Below are 23,699 nucleotides of genomic sequence, written 5' to 3' on the forward strand. Positions count from 1 at the left end.
TTCAAACACATGAATGAAGTCACTCTTGGAAGCAAATTGTTTCAACCTTTATTAAACATAGCTTGCAAGAGATAAATATTACAAAGTTATTTCCTCCAAAATTAGCTTATTTTTTCAATCAATGCATAATTGTCAATCAACTGGCAGTATTCAAACAGCATCATTTTCTTTTACTTTTTTGAAGACCGTTAAATATCAAGTATGTGCAAAAGGTCAGGATTGATGTAAGCAAAACAAAAAGGCTTCAATTGAGCTTTAGTTGATTTCATCTGGTTTCTGCTTACCAGGAGTTTGTTTCATCATTGTCAACAGTATGTAAAAAGAAATGCATCTACAGGTGAATCAACAACTGAGAAAACTGGTTCTGCATTTCAATGTTTCCCTGCATTAACAACTACTAATAGAAGATAAAGCCAAACAGTGGACGACTGCATTTGTCATCTGCTGGTGTTTGCAGGAAATAGCCACCGACTCAGGGTTGTGTGGCAGCTGGAGTCTTCTTACAGAGACTTCAGAGAGCGCAACAGAGCGCTGTTGAGATGTGGATATTATGTTTGCTCTAGACATCGACTCATTCCCAACTGTTCTAACAGGACAATTCCATTTGGCTTGCCCCCTGGCACACAGCACTAAGGGAGGACCAGAATTCCTGTGTGCAGGCTCACCCCAAATCAGGAGGGTCCCTGGACCTATTAATGAGCAAGTTCAGCAACTCATCCTGGAAGACAGGATGGGGCAGGTTCCAAACTCTTCAGATGCCAAATCTGTCTGAACCAGTGAACTGCTTCCTACAAACCCATGAGTCCAGAACCAAAGCGAATGCATCCAGGGAGATGCTTCATCAAGCAAGAGGAGGGAAAGAGAATCCCAAACATTTTGCACATTAGTTACACAATAATACACAGTGATCACAAAACAAAATGACAAGCTTCACAATATTCATGGCTTTTTGTTTGCTTTTCTACACAATATACAACCATTTAATTTCTTTTTTCAGTACAAGGGAGGAAAAAATGCGTATGTACAATAAGTCATTATTACTTCAAACCTAGCAAATATCGTGTGATTTATTTCATAGTCAATACATTTGTTTATTTTTTAACTGCAATAAAGAAAAGAGAACTGAATTGAGACAAAGAAAGACTTCTGAAATCTAAAAACAATTGAAGAGAATCTGAGTCCCAATACAAAGTGAGAGGATGCATCTGCAAAGAGACATGAAACGTTTTCTCCAACTTGGCAGCAACAGGAGAAACATGACAAACATTGTAAAGTAAAAATTCACTCCAGACGTAAAAATTCAATGGAAATATGTCTCTACTTCCAATTTCAACCAAGGGGAAATCTTGTCCATGTTTTAATAATAAACATAAATGATCATAAATGACATAAATTATTTCTGAATCTAGTCCCAGGTAGTTTAATCAAGTCTACATTTCAATGACAGACTGGTCTGGATTCCTCAAACACACTTCATCACATGATGAACCAGAGCACAGTCACCACTAATGATTGTTGATGTACAGACCAGAATGCAGAGTCCAACACAGATTTTGGATCAGGATCAGTCACATGGTACTGTCCTCAGCCTCACTTGCCTGGAGCAGGCCACCTCTTCCTTCATTGGTCTAGGGTTCAAATTACCAAGTTTTCCACAGCTGAAGGCTCAGTCTGAAAAGGATGTAGTTTAACACCATCACCAAACCAGAGGCCCTTTGTTAACTTTCTTAGCCAACTAGCAACTGGGCTAATTCAACAAAACCACTAAAGGAACACTACTGCTGTTGGTTCCTAGATCTTTACACACATATGCACGCTCTCTCTCTCATATGAATTGTTTCTAATTCCACTGTATTTTTACTTTTTGATAAGCGAACAATTAACCACTTTGCCTTCTCTCGCTTCTTAGCCTCTTCTTAAATGTGATGTGTCCAGGCAAAAGGAAAACCCTTTCACAATTCCACAGTCCTTATCTGTGTGGAATCACTTGGCATAGAAGCACTGTGAACTACATACGAATAGCAAAAGTTCTAGCATACTCACATTGACAATCTTAAATACACATTACAATTACCATCTAATTGTAGCGTGGTAAGATCTCCTGATAGTAACCAGTAGTGGCATGCATTCAACTCAAATGTTGGACAAAGTGAATGACCTCATACACCGATTCCTGCTGGAGGAGTCAACACAATAATTGGTTAAAACTCAACACTAACATAAGACTGTTTCAAACACCCGAGGAACTGATACTAGGAGCCAGCCCTAGGAGTCCTCCAGTATCAGGGACTGGCAGCCAGCATTCAGAGTGACACAGCCCAAACCATTTCCTTGGTCGGTATATTACTGGGTTGTCCCATAGGTCAGAACTGTTTCCATTAATCCTGCTTACACATCTCAGTGTGACAGGAGAGCAAGGCTTTTTTTCTCAAGTAAACCTAGAAACTGTGACATTTTAGAAATTGACTATCATAGAGTCTCAGTCAGGTGTTGACAGCATCACTGCTTCAGGTCTATGGAGGATGAAGCATTTTCCCTTAACATTCCCTCATGTGGTGTTTAATGGTGGTGGAAAATTTGTCAAATTGTCAAATCTTCCCTAAGTCAACTGCACTGAGATCAGGTGACTAAGGGTTAACAGATCATCATCGGAGAGACTGCAGTGAATGAAGACCAGTGCCATAATACAGTCAGAGATTCAATGAAGGTAATAAGTAAATCTTAAGTGTATGTAGATTTTCTGTTGCTGTGATGATCCATGTTACACTACCTGTCAGCTGGAAGGACGGTGGACCTGCTGCTGCAGTGTCTGACTCAAGACCACTCAGTGTTGAAACATGCAGACAGTTTCAGTTGGGATCCCTTCCATTCCATTTGTGCCATTTACTGTAACAGTCATACTAAGTTTTCATGACCCCTGAGCAACCACAGGAGAAGAATTCTTCCACTATTATTGTCATTCAATTGTCAATTTTGAAACAAAGCCAAAGACAATACCATCCTTTAGGTTTAGGTTTTTACAGGACCATTCAACATCTACTGTATGTGGGCAGGCTCAAGGTCCATATTGGGTGTGAATCAACATGGACCAAACCAAAGCCCTCTCACTTTGGATGGTGGATTTGTTTGGGATCAGATCCAAAGACCCCTGGTCCTGACCTGGTGTGATTGTTAAAAAAGAATGACTGATTGACAGTGGAATCATGCTGAAGAATGAACCACTGATCCTAGTTCATCTGTGAGTCAGTGCAACCATGGACTGATCCTGGTCTATGGAATGAGACAGCAGTCTGACAAGCACACAGAGGAAACTGACACATGTAGAGATCAACACTGCAAAAGTAAATTCAGATGTTTCATTAGCCATTCAAACATACCTTGATGACGTACCCTGACTCTGGTCGGCCCCTCAGTAGGCATCCAAACTTCAGCCAACCTCAATCGTAACATTCTTTCTCCCGCTTTTCAAAAATGGTTTTCCAACTGGAAATATACAAAGTGCTACTCTGGAGTGAGGGAATCTGTGCACAAAGCACACAATGATTGATCCATGTCTCTCCCAAAAAAGATATAATCCACATCCTTTTTTTTTATCTGAAGCTAAGTATCTATACATAATTCATACAGATATTTCAATAGTTGATTTATTTATTTTTTACTTATGTTGATTATTATCGTCTCCAGGGGCTGTTTCCTCTCAGGTATGCCACCAATTAATAAGGAGACGCCGCAAAAAAAACCAAAACAAAACAAAACAAACAAACAAAAACAAAAAAAAAAAAAAACAAACTGGGATAAGGAGGGTGGGGCGACACACTCTGAAAATCCAAATAGAAGAAGAAAGGAGGTTTCTAGATACAGAATCTGTGGTTTGGAAGCACAAAATGCTTCAACCTTCAGATTAGAGTTCATTTCACTTTCTCATAAAACAGATGCCAAGAGGAGCTGGGCAAAAAGCATTCAATTTGTGCATACCAGATAAACATAGGGGAGCATGGAGGGGTTGGTGACATGATAGGATGGCATCAGAGGGAAAAATCCACTAGCCTTAATGTGAGTGGAAAGCATCTCCGCAGTGAACACTGGGTGTAGACTACATCCTCCCGCCACCACCAGCTCCACCTAACTGCAGTCTGCTGCTTCACTGATGGACCACCAGGATGTTGCTGTGTCTGTTAGTCCTCAATAGTACAATTACAGGAAATCTTGCATACCTCCATCTGGTAACTGTTCAAATGTGTAACATCTGAAGTAACAGATCTGATGAAGACCTTTTGATGAGGAAGAGTTTGCAGCCGGTTAAGGATCACATGGTACTCTCTTCTGTACACATGTTTTGTCCAGGCCATTTGCCATATGGTGCCGACATTCTAGGCTTGGCTGCAGTTGTCTGTAGGTGTTAAACAGCTCTTGAAATGAATGCGTTGACAGGATGACTGTTCAGATGACAGGTTGCTCTACTCTCGATGCCACGGCCCCCTCCCTCACACTCTTTTAGAGCAGGCTCCTCATCCTCTTTTCAAGAGCAGACAGAGGAGTCACTTTGTTTTTCTTCAGAAGTTTCTGCATTTTTCCTTCAAGTTGGCATTATGTTGCATAGCAACCAGTATGCACCCTGTTAATCTTCTGTTACTAGCAATAGTCACATCTAAGCTTTATAATTGAGGGGGAAAAAAAAAAATCCTCTATGATTCGGCCTGAATTGACCCTACAATGATTTGTCGTGACTCCCACAGTAATGGAGAGACAGGAAAGAAACAAAAACACTTACAAAAGACAAGAGCATAATGAGTAAGAGTAACTAAAGCAAGGTATAATAATAATGCTACCAAGACTGATGATAATGGAAATTATAATTGTTGAACAATGCTGAAAAGAAGATTTTTCTACCATTGTAAGAAACATTTGTGATGCACTGACAATTTAGTGTCTTTGTCCGACTTGGTGGGTTTTCATGGGTTGGTTTAAGGTAGGCACATGGACAGGCACTGCATGCGATGGGGGTGGGGGTGAATTTGGAGTGCTTTAGTATTGGAGGGGCGGTGGTAGGAAGGCAGGTGAGGATGGCATCAGAGGGGCAGAACCCTGGTTGGGGGATCATTTCTGTCCTGTGATGGATTGCGATATGGATCGAGGTGGAATCATGTCCAACAGGTACTCTCTCTGCCGATCTGCTAAGCTGGAGCTCTTGTGGGCTCCAACTGCCGCTGGGTTCAGATAGGCAATATTTAACCCTGAGGGGAGAAGACAAAGATGGTAAGAGCGAAGTGTATCAGTAGTTACTTCAGCCTCAGGGTCTTCATTCACACTGCAGAGAGTACTAGAGCTAGACCCCTGTCAGCCTTATTCCTGATACACAGTTTTTCTTGTCAATATGTTCTTATTTTAATTTAAACTGGATCTCTCCATTAGTTATTGTCTAATCACTCGCCTATAACTTCATATCCCAAGAACACTCTCATTCCAGGCACTATCATTTTCATGTGTTAGGATCAAAATGCTATCAACAGGACCAAACATTGTCCTCTACTGGCTTATGGTCAAAGTTCCACCCTCATTAGCTTCAAAGGACTCCTATTCCCTCTTCCCTTTTAATTTGAAAAGGAATGAGTTTGAATAGGAGAGTGATGTAATGTTTTTCCACTTGAGTTCTCTGCCATGACAATCCATCTCATTGTTGAAATACAATACCAAGTAAAAGTTTAGACACACTTTCATATTAGAATGAATAAGAAGGGGCATCCAAACTTTTGATTGGTACTGTATGTCAGCCCAGACCAAAGAAGTGGATTGACTGACTGAGATAACATGAACTTGCCGTGTCAGTGCCTCAAGGACAGCTAAATTCAGACTAGATCCAGGCTAAATCTAGATTATGTCCAGTCTAAGTCAGGTCTAGTCAAGTATGTCATGGTATATTTTGCTGGTTTGTTTTTCCCATTATACATTATTACCATTATCAATGTTTTTGTGTTATAATTGATTAAATTATATTATAAGAGTATTCAGTGTTGTTTTAGGTACAAGAGAGCCTGACAAGAGATAGCAATTAAAAGTTGACATGCTGTTCTACAATGTAGAATAATCAATATATCTGTCCAAATCTAGTCACTCCCACTTTCACTTTTAAACTCATTTTGTGATTATTTTGGGAACACCAGCAAAGCTGCAGGGTCTAATGTTCAGTGTGTATTAAAGCTCAAGTTCTTCCACACAAAATCATTCAACCAGCCTTGCACTGCGGCACAGTCATGCTGGAACTAAGAAGGGTTATCCCAAACTGGAACTGAGGGGCCTATGCCAACCACAGAAAAACATCCCCATGCCATTACTCCTCTTCCACCAAACTTTGCACTAGGCACAATGAATTAAGCGGAAAGCCTGATCATCCCAGTTCATATCAGATTAATAACTATCTTAGAAACATCACTGGTGATCTGGTGTTTGATTCAGTTGTTTGTGTAAAATAAAGTTAACTTTAGGCAAAATTGAAAAACGTAGGTTAATTAAAAAGAAGAAGTGTTTTACTATATCAGCTGATATTTGACTCCTGAGTGGGAGCATCACACAAACACACATCACCCACTGTACAACAGATACCTGGGATGTTGTAGATCTGGCGACGGCTGTCATGCTGCAGTCTGTTGCTGCTACTGCTGCTGCCACCTCCTCCACTGCCACAGTGCTTGGCACTGGTCATTCCCATGAGACTGCTGGCCACTGACAGCTGGGAGGCCTGAGCGAAGTTTGACAGGACGCCTCTTGCTGAGTTGGACAGACCTCGCTGCAGCGAAGCCTGAGGCTGAGGAGCCTAAGGAAGTACAGATACCCCATTAACTTCACTGCCACAAAGAAATTACAGGGAATTGTTCTGTTATCATTTGTAAAGACCAGAAATAAGATGATTACAGCCTGCAGGCCAAAATGTGCAAATGTGTAAACTTTCTTGTTCAATAATCAACAGACAATTTTAACAAGGTGAGCATAAATGGTGAATTCTAGCTCCTGTCAGGAAAATACCTGGCGAAGGGCATGATGTCGGATCATGGAGTCAGTCTTGGAGGCATTGGGGCCGGTGGGGACTGAGCTGGGGGACAGGGTGGCTTGCTGCTGCAGCCTCTGTTCAATCTCCTGACACGGACAGACATAAATTATGAAATTGACAGATTAAATATCCTGCCCCTCTAGTGGTTTGAAAGAACAGACAGTGGTTTAAGGGAGGTTTCACAGGCCTTCACTCTTCACCACTCTGTTGCTTACCAGCAGTCCACACTCCCTGAAACTGATACTGATACACTGACGTAAAGAAAATATGAACTGGAGTCCAAAGACCTGTTGATAACCTAATGTATTGAATCCTCTGACTGGAGCAACAGTTCACCTTTCAGTTCCACAATTAGGCAAACACACAAGACTAAGACTTCTAATGTGGAAATTGATAGGATGGTTCTCAGACATTTCTTGTCCAGTCTGAAAATGTCCACGATCAGGATTGGAGCTGGAGCTGCTACTGAAAGGGGTCCCACAAAGAACTAGATTATGGTTTGAATCTAGTTCTCTCTCTTTTGTATATGAGAGAGATCACCTTTTGATTTTTGTATGTTTGTTTTCAAAGAGGTCTAAAAACCTGTTATTTCCTTTATTGAGGAAATTAAATGATGGGTAAACATTTAAATATACAACAAACTGATGTGAATAGGGCTGTAGTTCAGACTGGACCCTGTGTTCACCTGCAGCCTTGATCAGCATCAGCCTTACAAGAGGACAGCAGTGTAGTTTACAGTACTTGAAGGGCTGACACATGTGGAGATGGCAGGGTGGTTAAATGATTAAGATCATGATGATGATCAGTATAGTATTGTAAAAGAAGGAGACTTTATGCTCACTTGCTCCTGCTGGAGGGCTTTCACAAAGGCATTCTTCAGCCTGTTGGTGTGCTCTGCCTTCAGAGCCTTCTTCTGATTGGATGTCATGCACTGCTCACAGAGGATCCTCCCACTCTTCTCTTGCTTCCAGTGAGGGGTGAAGTCGGTTCTGCACTGGGCACAGAAGAAAGGCTCCATGCGGGCCAGCGTTCCTCTGAGTTTACCTGCAGAAGGGACAGTCATGGGCACGTCATCAGAACTGGTGCCAGGACTGGGGTCAATCTCCAGGAAAAGGTGGAGCAGATAAATATCATACAACAGAACCAGAACATGATTACACATAAACCTTTTTGTCTGTACTATCGTCAATATCTGAAAATAATGATCAAATCCCGTCAGAAAAACAAGCACTAGGCCCCTTAACCAAATGCTTTATGTTCACCAAGATATTTCTCCCCTCTGAGTGTCAGCTCCTTACCTTGGCTGTCAAGCACACTCTGCACCACTTCCTCTAAGCCCACCATGTAGATGAACTCGCTGTTGGCAGCAGAGGGCAGAAAGTGCAGAAGCGGGGCAGGAGGCTTAGGTGGTGGGATCTCCAACAAGGTTTTCTCCAGCTGCTTCCTGAGGGCCAGTTTGGCCGCTGCCTGGCTGCTGGCTTGCTCAGTCAGGGAGCTTACCCCTCCGCTGGCTGATGCAGGCATGGTAGATGGACTGACAGCTGAGGATCCTCCAAGACCGCTGGCCACACCACCAGCCCCTGCTGCCGCTGCTGCCTGCATGTGGGCCAGGTTCAGGTACATGGCACTAGAGCCTGAGCGCTGGGAAGCTGCCACCTGCTGGCTGGCCTACATTGATACACATCCAGAAAAATCTATTAATAATAAAAAGTGAAACCTTAACCTGTCTGAATGTGTGTTTGTAATATCTAAATACTGTTTGTCCTCCTGAGCCTGATCTTTGAATTCATGCATCAGTTAATAGCCTGTCAATATATTTTATTTAATTTCCAACTGCTTAACTGTCAGGGTCACAGGGTTGCTGGACCCAATTCTGTCAGGCCATTTCAGCCCCAAGTCTTTATCATGGGTTTCAATGTTCTCACCACCAGGAGCCGGTTCCCATGATTGAATACCCATTATGTTTGTAATGTGAACATTAACATTCACACATGTAGGTGGTGTGACTAATAGCTGGTGACATATGATTAGGTGTACTGTAGCTGGGCTTGGTACAAGTCAATACCTGCTGGTAACTGACTGCGTTGGCAATGCTGCTGGAGCTTGAGCGGGACATCCCTGGCTTGGAGACCCTCTGGCCTTGGAGCTGCGCTGGGTTGGGGGCTATAACTCGCTGGGACATTAACATTGGTGGCATGTTTGCATTTGCTGCTGACCTGATGACCGTGTGACCCTTCAAAGCAGAAAATAAAACTTTAAGACAGGAAGAGTCAGTTTTTTTGAGTGAATTCAACTTTCAGTTCAAACTGCTGTACATGATGGCAACTCTCTTGTGTTAGACCAACCTTCCCTTAATGTAGCCTTGCCATATGTTTAATTCAAGTACATCAATGCTCACTGTGCTCAAGTATTTAAGTATTCAAGCACCATGAAAGATTTTGTTTATATTAGCCAGGAAGAACAGACACAATGAACTGTTTTCAGTGATCAAATGGATTCTCAGATCTGACAGCAGAGGGCAGCAACATGCAGAGTGCCCCCCACGTCCCACTCAAACACACACACGCACACATAAAGCAGAATATTTAAATACCATCTCAATATGTAATGGAGGAGGAGAGCTACATGAAGAACAAAAGGCTGTTTCATAATCACAGCAGGACATTGATTCTCTATTTAACTCAGTCTTGATGTTGGTGTACACCAACCTCTTTATCCAAATTCAATTTGCCGTCATTTTACATCATCCAAACAGACTTGGATTTATTTGGCACTTTTCTGAACAAAGTTACAGGAGCAAAACAGCCAAAGAAAAACACTTCACACCCACCATAACACTAATTATTACCATTGTTACTGTTCTTATGTATTGTTTTTTATGACACCATCACCTATCTGTATCACTATTATTGTTTTAACTCTCACAATTAACAATGAACAATATATGGAAAGAAAGAGTGCGAAAGAGAGAGACAGAGAGAGCCATCAGCCAAACAGTCAGATGATCAGTGTTCGTATTTATATTAAGAACTACAATCTTTGTTTTGTGTTAATTAAAAACATTTTTCCAATTAAATGATTGGTGGTATTTAAAAAAATTTATTGGAATATGATAATGTTAAATGACTTCCAATTGGCAAGGTGGGATAGCGGTTAGCGCTGTTTCCCCAAACCAAGAAGGTTGTAGGTTTGGTTCACAGGCCTGGGGTTTTTTTTGCAAAATTTGCATGTTCTCCCCGTTCTTGTGTGGGTTTCCTCCCACTGTCCAAAGACACACGTTTAGGATAACTGATAACTCTAAATTTCCTGTAGGCATGAGTATGAGTGGTTGTTCGTCATTGTCTTTCTCTGTATGTTGGCTCTGCGATGATCTGGCGACCTGTCCAGGGTGTACCCCTCCCTTGCGCAATGTGAGCTGGGATTGGCTTCAGCACCCCCCACAACCCGGAAAAGGATGAGCAGTAGAAGATGAATGAATGAAAATGAATAAATGAGTTGCATATTTTGAAGTGACAACTTCAGAATCTGAAATAGGTTTTAGTGATAAACCCTCTTCACAAAGTTGCTGAGATTAACAAGAAAAGAGAAAACTCCTAAGCTAATAACATGACTGAGTGAGTAAGGAGGCAATTTCTTGAAACATTTTGCCATCCGTGCTATTCTAGAAACTACTTATATGTGCCTTGAGTTTGGACACACCTTCTCATTCAAATGAATAGGAAAGTGTGTCCAAATTTTTGGCTTGCGCTGTAACTCTGTTGTGATTTGGTGCTATTAGATGATTTGATTTGATTTGATTCTCATTCCTTCCAAACTTGATAATTTAAGTGCAATGGCTTTCTAAATGACCATAAATCACAAAAATTAGGAACCCTAGAATTATGAATGGCATGGCAATTATTTTTAGCAGGTTTCCCCTATATTGCTACTTTTAGCCTTAAGATGCTGAGCTTGGGGCCAGGAAGCCTCTTTTCTGTGTGAAGGCTGGTTTTTAACCAAGCTTTATTCTCTCTTCTTATTCGCTCCTGGGAGGAAAACATACATCACAGCTTGGAATGCACGATGAAGAAAAAACAAACAAACCTGTGCAGTGCGGAGGTTCTGCGGCTCAGGGTTATGGAGGCCTGGTCTCACAGGAAGTTTCCCCAGACCAGGAGAGCTGTGGACGGGAGGAGGCTGAACAGAGGACACAGCACTCTGGACCACTGGGACCTGGATATAGAATCCAAAACAACATGCTTGGAGTCTTCACATCTGTTCCTTTATGTGAAGTTTATAACAATGCAAGTAGATGTACTTCCATTGTGTACAAGTGCATTTCGAGCCTGAACCTGCACTGAAAAATAATAATGCAAATGTACTTCTGATATGTACATTCACTGAAATAAATATACTTCAAGTCTCTGCTTATCAAGTACTCTCCAACACTGACATGAATGTATCTCAAGTCTGGACCAAAATGGAGTAAATGTACTTTGAGACAGTTCCTGCATGTCAAGTCTGTACCTCAGGTTAAAATGCCAAACTACTGAATACCCCACACACAAGGGCACTTAGAGTGACGAGGTGAGTAATCAGAAGTTGTGAGTCTATGTTTATTTTTTTGTCTACATTTGTCCGATAGTTTAACACCACAGGGTTTGCCAACTTTATATGAGATTGATGGAGCTATAGCCTTGCAGCTAAATATTTTATTATTTCAGTGCATGTGCGTGACCATCACCAGCCCTCCCTAGAAGCTAGGTTAATGATCTCTATTGAGTGGAATGACCTTTGTGTGGCAGGGAGGGCAGTGCTATTCTACAGTGAATTTAGGGTTAACAAAGGACAGAGAAGATGTGGAAGGATGTTCAGGGGAAGGGGAGCAGCTGATGCTGGTAGAGTGATGGACGCTGTGCTTTTCCCGTCACCTTACTTGGGATTATGAGTGTCCAGAGAGTTTCTGTGTAGATCCCTGGATTGATGGGATTCCAGATAGGTGAAGGTGACCCAATAGATGAGCCGAGTCAAATATGGGGTATATAGTCATTGAATGAAAGAACAGTTCAACCCATTTTAGGCAGGATTCATCAATTCTTCATGCTGTGACCCAACACGAGCTGGCAAATGGCACCACACATGCATGTGGGCATTCCCTAAATCACCGTTACCCTGTGTGCGGGAGCACACCAAGCCCAGAGAGTCACTGCCACCATGCAACACACACCACAGTAAGTCTATGTTTATTGATGGTCAGTCTTGTGGGTCTATGATGTAGGCTAGATTTGTGTGTCTTGTGTGTCAGCACTCACTTTCTGTACCACGTTCTCCTTCTGCATTTGGCTCTGTCTGAGCTTCTTGAGTAGAACCAGACGAGCTTCCTCCAGACGCAGTTCCTCTCTCAGAGCTTTGATCATCTGCTGCCGCTCCTCTCCTGTCTTTCCCTGGAAGGAAGGGCAGACAAACAGACAGACAGACAAAGAAACATTTAAATAAAACCAGGAATACCCCGGCTCCACATGATGGCCTTGCGACCCCTCTGTTCTGTGGCTTGGTTGTGGTGATAACCCCTGACCTTCACTTCCCAATAACAAAGTGTCAGTGTGTACTTTTGTGCGTGGTGTGATCCTTCTACCTTGAACATGTCCAGGTTGGCCTGGTGCAGGCGCTCCTCGGGGCGCGGTGTTGTTCTGGGACTGGATGCCTCGTTGTCTGAAAGGATGATGACGTCTGGAGAAGGAGTTCGTCTATCATGCTCTGAATCACTTCATGGGAAAACACATAAGAGAGATAAATTCATGTAATCATTAGCACTTTGAGCTCTAACTGCAAATTATATTCACACAGAGCTGTTCTACCATGCACTCACATCGATTTTATTTCAGGAGCAGCTTAGGGTTAAAGGTTTTGTCAAATGGAATTTCAACATTTGCCAGAAAGAGCCGGGAGTCAAACCCACTCTACCTGCACAATCTGCACAAGATTCCTGTCAACTTTTGGAGAATATGAGTTGCACGTTCATCATCACAATACATGGCTGTGTTGAGTTTATGGATCAGGAGAAGAATGAAGAAGAAAAAAAACTACAGAGTGAAACCTAAAACTTTTCACTGTTTCCACACCAGCAAACATGTTAGTCCAGAGACCCACTATGATAGCAAGTGGACAATGTTACAGGAAGGGGAAAGTAGCAAGCCTGTCTTTGACAGTCCTAGGCAATGTATCATCATCCATGGAAAAATATATTCTAATTTTGGCATCTTTACAGCTTTAGAAACCAAATTTGTTTGTAGCTGTGATTTGATACCATACAAACCATAAGTTATGAGGTAAAGGTGCACATGAGCAGCCTGTACCTGACAGTCACACATAAGAGACAATATGATATGTTCATCACTTAAGACACCAGGTCAGAGAGCAAACTTTCAGGCATTGCACATTCCTGCAAGCAGGTAAATGACAATAATGAGTAATTACCCACAATCTGATGTGCATGTGGGGTGAGTTTGGCTGTGGATCATAATAATGATCATGTCACATCTGTCCTTGGGTGACAGGTGGAGTCAGTTTCTGTCAGGATTCTGTTTTACTGGTCAGAAAGAGACAAAGAGCCTCATGTCACCATAAAGCAGATTACTGCTCTGTCCTTCATCATCAGTACAATTACTGCTCCTTCAATTAGGGGGAACACTGTCATAGTTAGAACAGCTGGAGATTACACAAGTACAGATGGATGAGTTTCATTCTTCATATCCTGTTGTTATTGATGCTGTCACACTGTTGTTTACTGACAGCTGTAGTCACCCTGTTGATTTACTACTGAGGCATATTTGCACTTTACAATCTGTTTTTAATATATAAAACACTCACCATCTCCTTCCAGCACTCATGTCCACGGGCTCATCCAATATGTTCTCCTTCCCGTTCTTACTGGAACCAACATGGCCACCGTGACCCCCCAACCGCAGACTTCCATTGAGCTTTTCCTCATAGGAAGCACCCATTAGGCTCTGGTGGTGAAGGGAGCTGGCTCCTGGGCCCTTACCATCTCCCAGGGGCCCAGCAACTTCCAAGGCTGCTAGGTCAGCTAGGTCCTTGCGTTTGAGTAAAGCCAGCATCTTGAGGCGCTCCATGGCCTCATGGCCCTCCATTTTGAGGCGCTTGGCCAGTGCCTCCTCTCGATCGCTGGGTGACTCCAGGCCTCGCTTCAGCAGGTTGAGCCTTAGTGCCTCCTCAGACATTCGCTCCATGCTGCAGGGAGAGAGGGAGAGAGAGAGAGAGAGAGAGAAGCACTAGGGTTAAGAGAACCACAGCCCCCATGAAACAACATACGAATGCATCCCTTCTTCTCCACTATGACCATCATTGCTCCTAAAAACTTTCTTTCTCTCCTGGGATTCCCAGCTATAGAAAGGCACAGAGGAGTGATGGCTACAGGAGAGAGATCAAAGCAGAGGTGGAATAAGGCAGAGGAGAGATAGAGACGGTAGAGAGATGGAGACAGGGGACAGAAGAACATACAGCAGAGATTAAAACAGGAGAGAGAGAGAGACAGAAGAGTGATGGAGGCAAATGAGAGATGAATACAGAAGAGAGGTAGAGACGGAGAAGAAAAGGAGGCAGGGGAGATGAACACACGGGAGAGATAGACAGAAAGTGTCAGTGTTTTTGGGAGAAAAAAAAAAAAAAAAAATCACTGCATGAATTCCTTTACATTCAATGACTTATTTCCATATTTGTGGTTTAGATAAATAAAAAAAAAATAGTAAATGGAGAGGTAGAGACAAAGTTGCATATGTGCAATAGCGTCTGCCATCTTGGACAGCTACGAACACCAGCACCATTTGTAAGTTTGTAGGAACATGTAAAATAACAACTTCTGAAACTTCCCGAAAAAGGAAATCAAAATAAAATCAAAAGTTGTATTCACTCACTGGCTCAAAACTTGTATTTAACAATTTCTCTGTCATTCAAAGTTTATCTTTAGGAAGGGAGGGGGAAAAAGTCAATGAAAAGCTTGGTGTGAAAAAAAGATGGGAGACTTTATTTATAAGCCGTATCGCTCTGCCCTATGTACAAGCACCAAAAGCTAAGTTAGAGACTGTAATTGGTACATGTCTTAATACTAGAATTTGTTTAAGACGTTTCGCCTCCTTATCCCAAAGGCTTCATCAGTTTGTAAAGCATCGGCCTGACTAGTCCTCACTAGTCTGACAAAACAGTGGAGTTGGACCCAGGTATTTAACCTCTGTGGGAATGTTGCCACAGCTCCTGGTGGTCTTTGACAAACCTAAGTCCTAAGTTCAGTTGCATTCGATTCAATTGTTGGTCGGATATGTCTGACATTGTTTGTTCTGTCAAAGGTCAAAGCCCTGAAAACTTCGGACCGCAGTAACAGCAGCTGGACTCATTCTGAATTTGGCAAAAGGACTCCCGTATTGTGGGCCTGTGACTAAACCTTGCACGGAAATTTAATTGGGCCAATATCTCTTCATCAACTTCCTGTTAGTAAATTACGGTTGCTGCTGTCATTCTATCGTTTGTCCTCATCTCCTGTATCATGTTGAACTAATCTGTTCATTCTGTCCTCCTCTAATACCCGTTAACCTCTTTAACACCAGGAGGAATCTTAATGACAACACTATATGGCCCTCCGCACCACTTCCTATTCTCTAATTAATTTGTGGCAGAGCAGTCGGGCCCAGTCAGTGCCTCCATTTGCTGAGAAAAACACAAGCAGCTCCTGCAACCTCCCTGCTGAGCCTCCACCTTAAACGAGACACAGAGAATGGCGCTGATGAGCCAATCAGGGTCGGCCTTAGGTTGCGCGTCAGTAACTGGTACCCTGCTTCCTCCCACTCCACCCCCTCCCTTCCCCTTGGCCACTGCCACCACTGCCTTTACATAATATAATGACTGTTTCAGTCTGCTGCTAAACAAGCCACACACTCTCTTGCTTCAACTACCCCCCCCCCCATAATCCCCTCTACTACCACCCACCCCACTCCACCCATCCATGTATGGCACTCTGCCAGACCAATGCAAGAAGAGAAGAAAAGAAAATGACATGGTGAGAGAGAGAGAGAGAGAAATGCATAATGTTGGTCTGCCTAAAGAAAAAAATTCCACTTTTTCTGAAGTCAGTGTCACAGGTAGACATGACCACTGGATAAGCACCCGTCCATCAGTAACAAAGGATGAGTGGAGTGGCAGGACAAAGACCCAGTGCAGAACTCCAAATACAGCACAGCATTCCAACAGAAGGCAGGATCCTGTAACCCCCTCCTGTTCCAGCTGTACAGTACCAAAAAGAAAAACCTGCTCCTATACCCTCCCCCAGTTCTTGAAATCCTCCATGTTTTTCTACCCCCTCTTTCAATGTAAAAATAAACATATGCTTACTTTCAGGGTCCCCTTAAATGTAGCCAGAGTGTCATTTGTTCATATTACACTGACCAATCATGGGTTGATATGGATTCTGTCTGTGTTTTTATTGGGAGTAATAAAGGCCAAGGCACAGTAAGAGGAATTTTTTTCATCTCATGCAATCCTTGCTTTCGTCTTTGTGTGTGTTGTGCTATGGAAGAGGCAGAGATGGCAGCTCTCTCCTGACATAATGCCAACTCTTAATTCTCTCCTCCCATCCCCCTACACACACAGACACAGACACACACACACGCACTCTATGCAGCAATCGATTAGGCTACTGCTAAAATGTCGTCCTCAGATAGAAACAGCAGCCTCCCTCATGCCTGCACTGAGAGTCCACAGCAGGTCCATTCTGGCTTGTTCTGTCTTGTTCTGTCTTGTCCCATTTGTCTGAGTCTGTCCTGATCAGGGTGGGTCTATCCAGATCTGTCCCAGTTGGTTCTAGTCTGTCCTGGTTTGTCCCAGTCTGGCCCTGCTCTACCTTGTGTTGGGTCGTTGCCAGCTGTGTGAGTGTAATAGTAATAGGACCATTTGAAACTGCACTGTGGAATCTGCTGCTCATTTCACGCATGATCTGCATCACGACTATTCATTTGGCTGATGTAACACCACTCCTCCCTGTGCCCTTCTGTCTCCACCACCTCTACCTTCTACCCCTCCTGGACTGTAATTCTCACAAAACCAGAGACGCTTTCTCCAATGAAATTTTCAACAATTTAAATGTTTTCTGGATGATAGGTTTACTGCTGAGGAGTAGAGCAGGAGCCACATGCAGGGCCTCTCCACACATAGACAAAGGAAAGGTGCTGATGATCACACCTCCATCTACGTCACCAGTCCAACAGTGAAATGGTGCTAGTAGCTGTAAAATGGAAGCATCACTAAACTGGCAGGAACCTGGTCCAATGTTAATGTAAGCATACGCATCCCAACCACTCACTATAACTGTGCTGAAACAATTATTTAAATAATTATTTTTAACAATATTAGAATGACATTTGTTTTTCTTTTCCTGAGAAATCTCTGGTAATTTAGGTATTTGTTAGTAGTTTAATTTATAATTAGATTATTAGATAATTAATTTCATCATGACCCAGGAAACTAAATGTTGGGAAATGATTTGAGGTTTACAGGACAGGATTAACTTTATGCCATGATTTAAGTCTGTGTTTATACACCAGTGAGGCAGGGCAGACTGACTCAACACAAGATACTACAAAGGCAGTTATCAGTCACTAATTATATGACACCTAAAAAAAAAAAAAAAAAAAAAAAAGAATTATTGCACTAGTCAGTTAAAACCTGACTTTTGAAGTACATGTAAACAAGTTAGCTAGACTGAAATTTAATTTACAATGATTGGATTAACACACCCAGATAATGCGATTCCAAGTCAAGCTACCGCCACATGTATACAGACAGTCAGAGTGAAGCTGGAGGAGGTGAAGTTTTGCGTCAAGCTATGACCCGGAAGTCAGTCGGCATTTACAACGTAAACGTAGGATGTCAGACAAAACCAAATCAGATCAAAACAAGATTTATTTATATAGCACCAAATAATAACAAAGTTACATCAATGCACTTTACAGAGCAGGTCTAGACCAAACTCTTTATTAAATTATTTAAAGAGACCCAACAGATCCCGCGATGAGCAAGCACTTGGTGCCAGTGGCAAGGAAAAACTTCAAGAAGACAAAAAAGAAAACCCAGCTAACTGCTCACGCATCCAAAATGGAAAAGTCAGTAGCAATTAATTACTTTTTTTCCTTTCCACCTCTGCTGTGGTTTGTGACATCATAAGTCAATTGGTAGTGGCCCATTACCCACAAGCTGAAAGGGTACATATTGCCACCTATCGTAGCAGAGGCAACATGACTTCAACAAACAAATCGATTTAACTCCTGTGCATGTAAGGACAGAAATCTGATTAAGGGGCTTTATCGAGCTATAGCTCAACTTAACTGTGCATGTAAATGTACTGAGTGTTTTATTGTCATGATGACCATCAAACTTCACAGATGGCGGAGTAGTTTGCATCAACTGCTCTTTCAGAAATGTGATTGATCAATGTAATGTTTTGTTTAACTGGTTTACACTCCAGTATTGATTCCAGGGTCAAAGGCAGGACACATCCATTTCTCAGTGACTTTATAATCATGGAAAACAAGAAACTATAGCGTAAACGTAATAAACTATCAGTGTGTGAGTGTTGGCATTCTCTTCTTAAGGCGTATTAAGTAACAAAACGTCAATATCATTTAACCAGTGTTGAAATATGAACTAATTAGAAATGATCTAGGCCTAGGCAGCATGGTGGTGTAGTGGTTAGCGGTGTCGCCCCACAACAAGAAGGTTGTGGGTTCAGTTCTTGGCCTAGGTCCTTTCTGCGTTTGCATGTTCTCCCTGTGTCTGCGTGGGTTTCCTCCCACTGTCCAAAAACCAGATTAATTGGTGACTATAAATTGTTCATAGGAATGAATGTGAGTTTGTTGTTTGTCTTTATGTGTTGGCCCTGTGATGCTTGACCCTGCCCCTCGCCCAATGTGAGCTGGAATTGGCTCCAACAGTCCCGCGACCCGCAAACGGAACATTCATAGAAGATGGATGGATGATTTTAAAACAGTCCTGCAGATCTGTCATCTCTTCCCCAGTCAACAGGTAACCAAGCTCAATGGGCGCTTCAGGTTATTTACAATAGCAGACACTAAAGGGGAAAACTTCCTTGCGGTTTGTTCACTGTACTTCATTCACAGTCAAGACTTCATTCATCTCAGCCTAAAGCCTTTACATCTCTGTAGTCACTCAGGTAGAACCACAAACAACAACCATGATTGTCACATTGCTCCTGGGAGATCTATTCATTCAAGATGGGGAGACCACATGCCCTTTTGTCCCAAAAACAAAGTAGAAGAGCTATGCCAAACATCATCTCCCACAATGTGCCATTTTCACACCTCAGAATAACACTCCTCCAGATATCTTTTTGACCAGTGAGCACTACTCATTGTGGTACATGAAGGGCTGGCTGATAGATTGATTTTCTTAATTCTAGTTTGTAATTTGTTTTTCATGAAAATTTTTTTTCTTTTAACTTCCATCACTGATGCTCACTATTGGCTACCATAGATTAGACTGGACAGAGCCTGTCATTACCTGTTGTGAGTCACTACAGAAGAAGCACAGGCGAATTGAAGCCCGCCATCTAAGACAGCTATGTATAGCAACTCTACTTGGACAAAAACAACGGCCAACTCAATTGTGATTTGCAAGAAAGTGTAAATTAAGAAATAAAGAATTTTAACCGTTCGGCATTTTAACCTGAAGGGAAAATTTTGTTTGGGAAAAATCAAAACTAACGAAAAGACTAAATAAAGGCAAAACTTGGTTACAATAACTTCTTTGCTGGTTGTAGTTTGTTTTTCAGAAGGAAAAATAAAATATTTTTTGATGTGAGAAAAATTGGCAATTTTCTAATCTAACCCATATCGCCCAGACCTAGCTAGATATGACGCCAAAAAACCAGCTGATGCTCATTGTTGTGCTTTTTGTCCTCCCAGAAAAAGTTTGTGTCCTCGTCTGTTTCACCAATGAAGCAACAAGTCCTGGTTAACACTTCTAATATGCAAATATTACAGGACCTATTACCTCTGTGGGTTAAAGAGTTAGAGCAGTAAAGAATTAGTTTCCAGTGAATGTTATCATGAATGTTAGCTGTTACAGCATGTCAGGTATTATAAATCCCATGAATTAAATTGCTGCATAGGCTGATATACTTTCTGATAAATATTGACTATTTTAGGCAAAATCAGAGGCATTTATGTTATTTGTGTCAGACTACAAAATGACTGCAAAGAAAGTAGAAGAAGAAAATGAATGCTGCTCCGCTTCACTTATAAGGACTTAATGTAAGACTGACTACTGAGGCGTAATCTCAGCAAGATCTAGTAAGAAGCATGTTGCTTAACCATCTGTCATATAATGCAGCGTAAGTGCAGCCATCAGAATCTAGCTCATGTTAATTATAGCAGTATTGAACATTGGGCTCTATGTACAGTCAGGCTCAGGTTTACAGTTTAACAACAGGGACCCCTGTCTCATAAACTGCCCAGCATCCATCACTGAGCCCATTGGAAACTAAGGCTGGACGACTAAGGGAAAATATCCAACTGTGATATCTCTGATAGATATTGTGATTTGATTTGCAATTTCATTTTGTGCTGTTTCTTGGGCTGGTAGAGTTTTTTTCTGCTCCTTGTGATTTGGCTCCCAATTGGCTGACAAATGTTAGGTCACAGAGTTATAAAGTTATCAGATCGCAGCACTTCTCAGTAATAGGGACAGAATGGACATAAAGTTTGGTGGACAATACAGTCATGAGCGAAGACTGGGATATAACATTTCAGAGATCAATTGTTGGAAGATTGCACATCTTATTAGATGGTACATGTACCACTGAATTCAAAATGCACATAAAAAGTGAGCAGGAAAGACTACAAGTTCATGTTGGAAGCTTTCAGACCAGACTCCCTCTCCTGGGAGTTTGGACGAATCAGTGTAATACTTGTCTATATTACAGAGCTGAATAAGAAAGAAACAAGCAGCAAAAATTATAACTAACAGCTTCAATTCTTCTCTTCCTTGATCTACAGATCAACCTTTCTTCTCGTCAGGTGACATGAATACATGAAAGCTGCTGCAACCTCCAGATTGGGTGTATCAGCAGTTAGCCACACTTCTGAGTGCAGCACTCACTTCATTGTTTAATATTATTGTCTGACAAGTGGTTATATATATATTTTTTGTTTGATTAGCTTTTCAGCACAACGGGAAACGTTTCAGAACAATTGTATGTTTTTGACATAAATGCACCAGAGACATTTGATATTAATATCTTTAGGGTTTTCATTTGTCTGTCAGTCTTGAGCTTTAAATGTTCTCTATGACAGAGAGAGGAAACAACACCCAGTCAATTCCATTATCTTTTTGGACTGTGTGACTAATATGTATTTCACTGTTGTTCATTTAGTTAGTTTAATATCAGTTAAATTACGTATAATGTCAACTGGTTTCATTCTAATGTGAACTGATCCAGACTCCAAGTGGTTTCAGACTAGTATCAGCTGGTATAAACTGGCCTAGTATGAGTTGGATCCAGTCTTGCGCCAGCTGTTTTCAGAGAGACAGAAAAGGGAAAAGGTTTCACTTGCTTGTGTACCTATGACAACTGCTGAAACTCATAAGGAGTCCTCTACAGTGATGTGCGGTCAGGTTCATGGCTGGGGAGGTACTGACTTCATCACAATCAGATTTACAAACATATGAACCCTATAGAGTAGCTTTTTCACCATTTGATTGGTAGCAGTTAACGGGACATCCACACAGCCAGCCTTTTCGTGTGTAACACTCCATTTGAAAAGAGCGGGTCTTCTGTCCCATAGCCTGAAGCAACCCCTTTAGCTCCGAGGTTGGTCTTCTTTCAATTATTACCTCCTGCTTTGATTGAAAGTCCAGTTGAGCAAACAGTTTAAGTTTGAATGTGCAATCCTTGATTTTTAAAGTAAGGCCAGAAAACAGGAAAAAATAAACATTTCGCTGCACTTGACTTGCTAATTGTAGATTGTAGCTTGCTGTCACATATTCTGCAGCCGAGTCCCAAGAAGAATAACTGGAATCACGATTGCCCTCTACCATGACGCAGGAGAACTGCATGCCTCACTTCATGCCTCTTTGCAGCCGGGTTTATTGCTCAGCACAATAAACACATTACACACATATAGTTGTTGACAAATCAATCTTTTGTTAATTTTGTTAAATACAATTGTGCTGAATGGTGAAATTCCTCCTCATGCTTAGCTTTCTAGCAGAAGCCTGGTTGCTTTGTGGCAAAATTCACTGGTGTTTGGAACTTTTCACAACTCTATGCGTAGTATTGACTTTTGTTACTTCAAGACACTTTACATAAAAGGTCAGCAGAGGCCATATTCATTATACAATTGCTCAAACATGCCTTACAAATCCATTCATGAGAAAACACTTCAACAACAAGTTCTACCTCGGTTTCATCAGACTTTTACACATTTTCCCACATGCTTTTGTGACATTTTATATTTTCACAAAATTTGCTTGGATATTTTTTCTTCGTGACAAAAGGCTTCCATCATGCATATGACACATGAAAAATACAGGCGACCTTTCTTACATGTAGGACACAGCCAGTTGTGCCAGAAATTCCTGCAGCTCCTTTGGGCCTGTTGGTAGCATTCTTGACAGGCTTTCCTCTTGTCTTTTCATCACATTTGGAGGGATGTCTAGTTTTTAGTAATGTCAATGATTGTTGCTGCCAACTTATAATATTGTGATCGACAGCAACACATGACCCTCTGGAGAACTTAGACACATCTAAATGTATTTCCGTTTCCCTGGTGCAGCAATACCTTCATTATTCAAAGTGACAGAATAAAGTCCTGAGTGGGCCATTTCCTGAACAGAATGGTGCTCTACCCAATGTGTGTCTTTGTCATGGAAGCTCCTCATTGCTGATTGCAGCAACAGTCTTTTAGGAAACTAGCACAGGCAGCTTCCATCTGGGCTGATTTAACCATTAGATATTTTTTCTTCATGAGAAGAGAGAGAGATAGAGATATCTGGGAACAACAAACCCCTCCTGTACCATCACACATATGAGGGATGGAGAGAAATAAAGAGAGAAAGCAAGAGAGCAAGACTGTTTGATGTAAAGGATATTGATGACAGGGCTGCTGAGAATATGACCAAAAATTACACATAGCTAGTTTTTGACACTAATGAGGCCAATCAGAGCAGAGCCCATAGCAACAGAGTTGTAATTGGTTGTGTGGTGCTGCTCAGGAGTTGATAGTTGTGGGATGCAGATACACAGCCAATCAGAGTTGAGAAGAGGGTGCTGGTGGGTCTTTGTTTTTGGATGAAGTAATTGGTGCATTGACTTGGTACAGATGTCCCATTCAGCAGGACTGCAGTGTGATAATTACACACCTCCACCTTCTGTCTGGATACCGAGCACTAAGACAACACACCTTCCACCTTGTGCTCATACACAACCCTGCTCTTTATTAAACTAGACAACAGCTCATTGTGGGCGTTGCTATGACAACCAGTCGTCTATTTTTATGCTTTGCCACTAATCAATTCCTGCTCTGCTGTCGCTTGAGGGGTGGGGGTGTGCATGTACATCTGAGGGTGCAGGGTTCTGATGGAGGGGGAGGAG

General features: G+C 41.9%; 1 protein-coding gene across 6 annotated transcripts in view; it reads right to left on the bottom strand.

Annotated features, from left to right (window-relative positions):
• Positions 1-908: 908 nt before the first annotated feature.
• The window catches only part of gatad2b (GATA zinc finger domain containing 2B), a 31,620-nt gene continuing 8,829 nt past the window's right edge, over positions 909-23,699 (bottom strand). For 4 of the 6 annotated variants that reach the window (XM_029514612.1, XM_029514613.1, XM_029514616.1 and 1 more), the window contains 10 exons: positions 13,895-14,275; positions 12,660-12,789; positions 12,337-12,468; positions 11,129-11,257; positions 9,111-9,278; positions 8,344-8,713; positions 7,887-8,089; positions 7,021-7,131; positions 6,601-6,811; positions 5,098-5,234 (listed from right to left, as the gene is read on the bottom strand). In XM_029514612.1, the coding sequence (XP_029370472.1) occupies positions 5,098-5,234; positions 6,601-6,811; positions 7,021-7,131; positions 7,887-8,089; positions 8,344-8,713; positions 9,111-9,278; positions 11,129-11,257; positions 12,337-12,468; positions 12,660-12,789; positions 13,895-14,274 (1,971 nt within the window). In that variant the 5' untranslated portion in view covers position 14,275. Of the gene's footprint in view, positions 5,235-6,600; positions 6,812-7,020; positions 7,132-7,886; positions 8,090-8,343; positions 8,714-9,110; positions 9,279-11,128; positions 11,258-12,336; positions 12,469-12,659; positions 12,790-13,501; positions 13,614-13,894; positions 14,276-14,384; positions 14,456-23,699 lie in introns of those variants that run through there. The other 2 variants (XM_029514617.1, XM_029514615.1) reach the window with 2 other exon arrangements.

This window comes from Echeneis naucrates, chromosome 11, assembly GCF_900963305.1.
Source record: "Echeneis naucrates chromosome 11, fEcheNa1.1, whole genome shotgun sequence".
NCBI classification, from domain to species: domain Eukaryota; kingdom Metazoa; phylum Chordata; class Actinopteri; order Carangiformes; family Echeneidae; genus Echeneis; species Echeneis naucrates.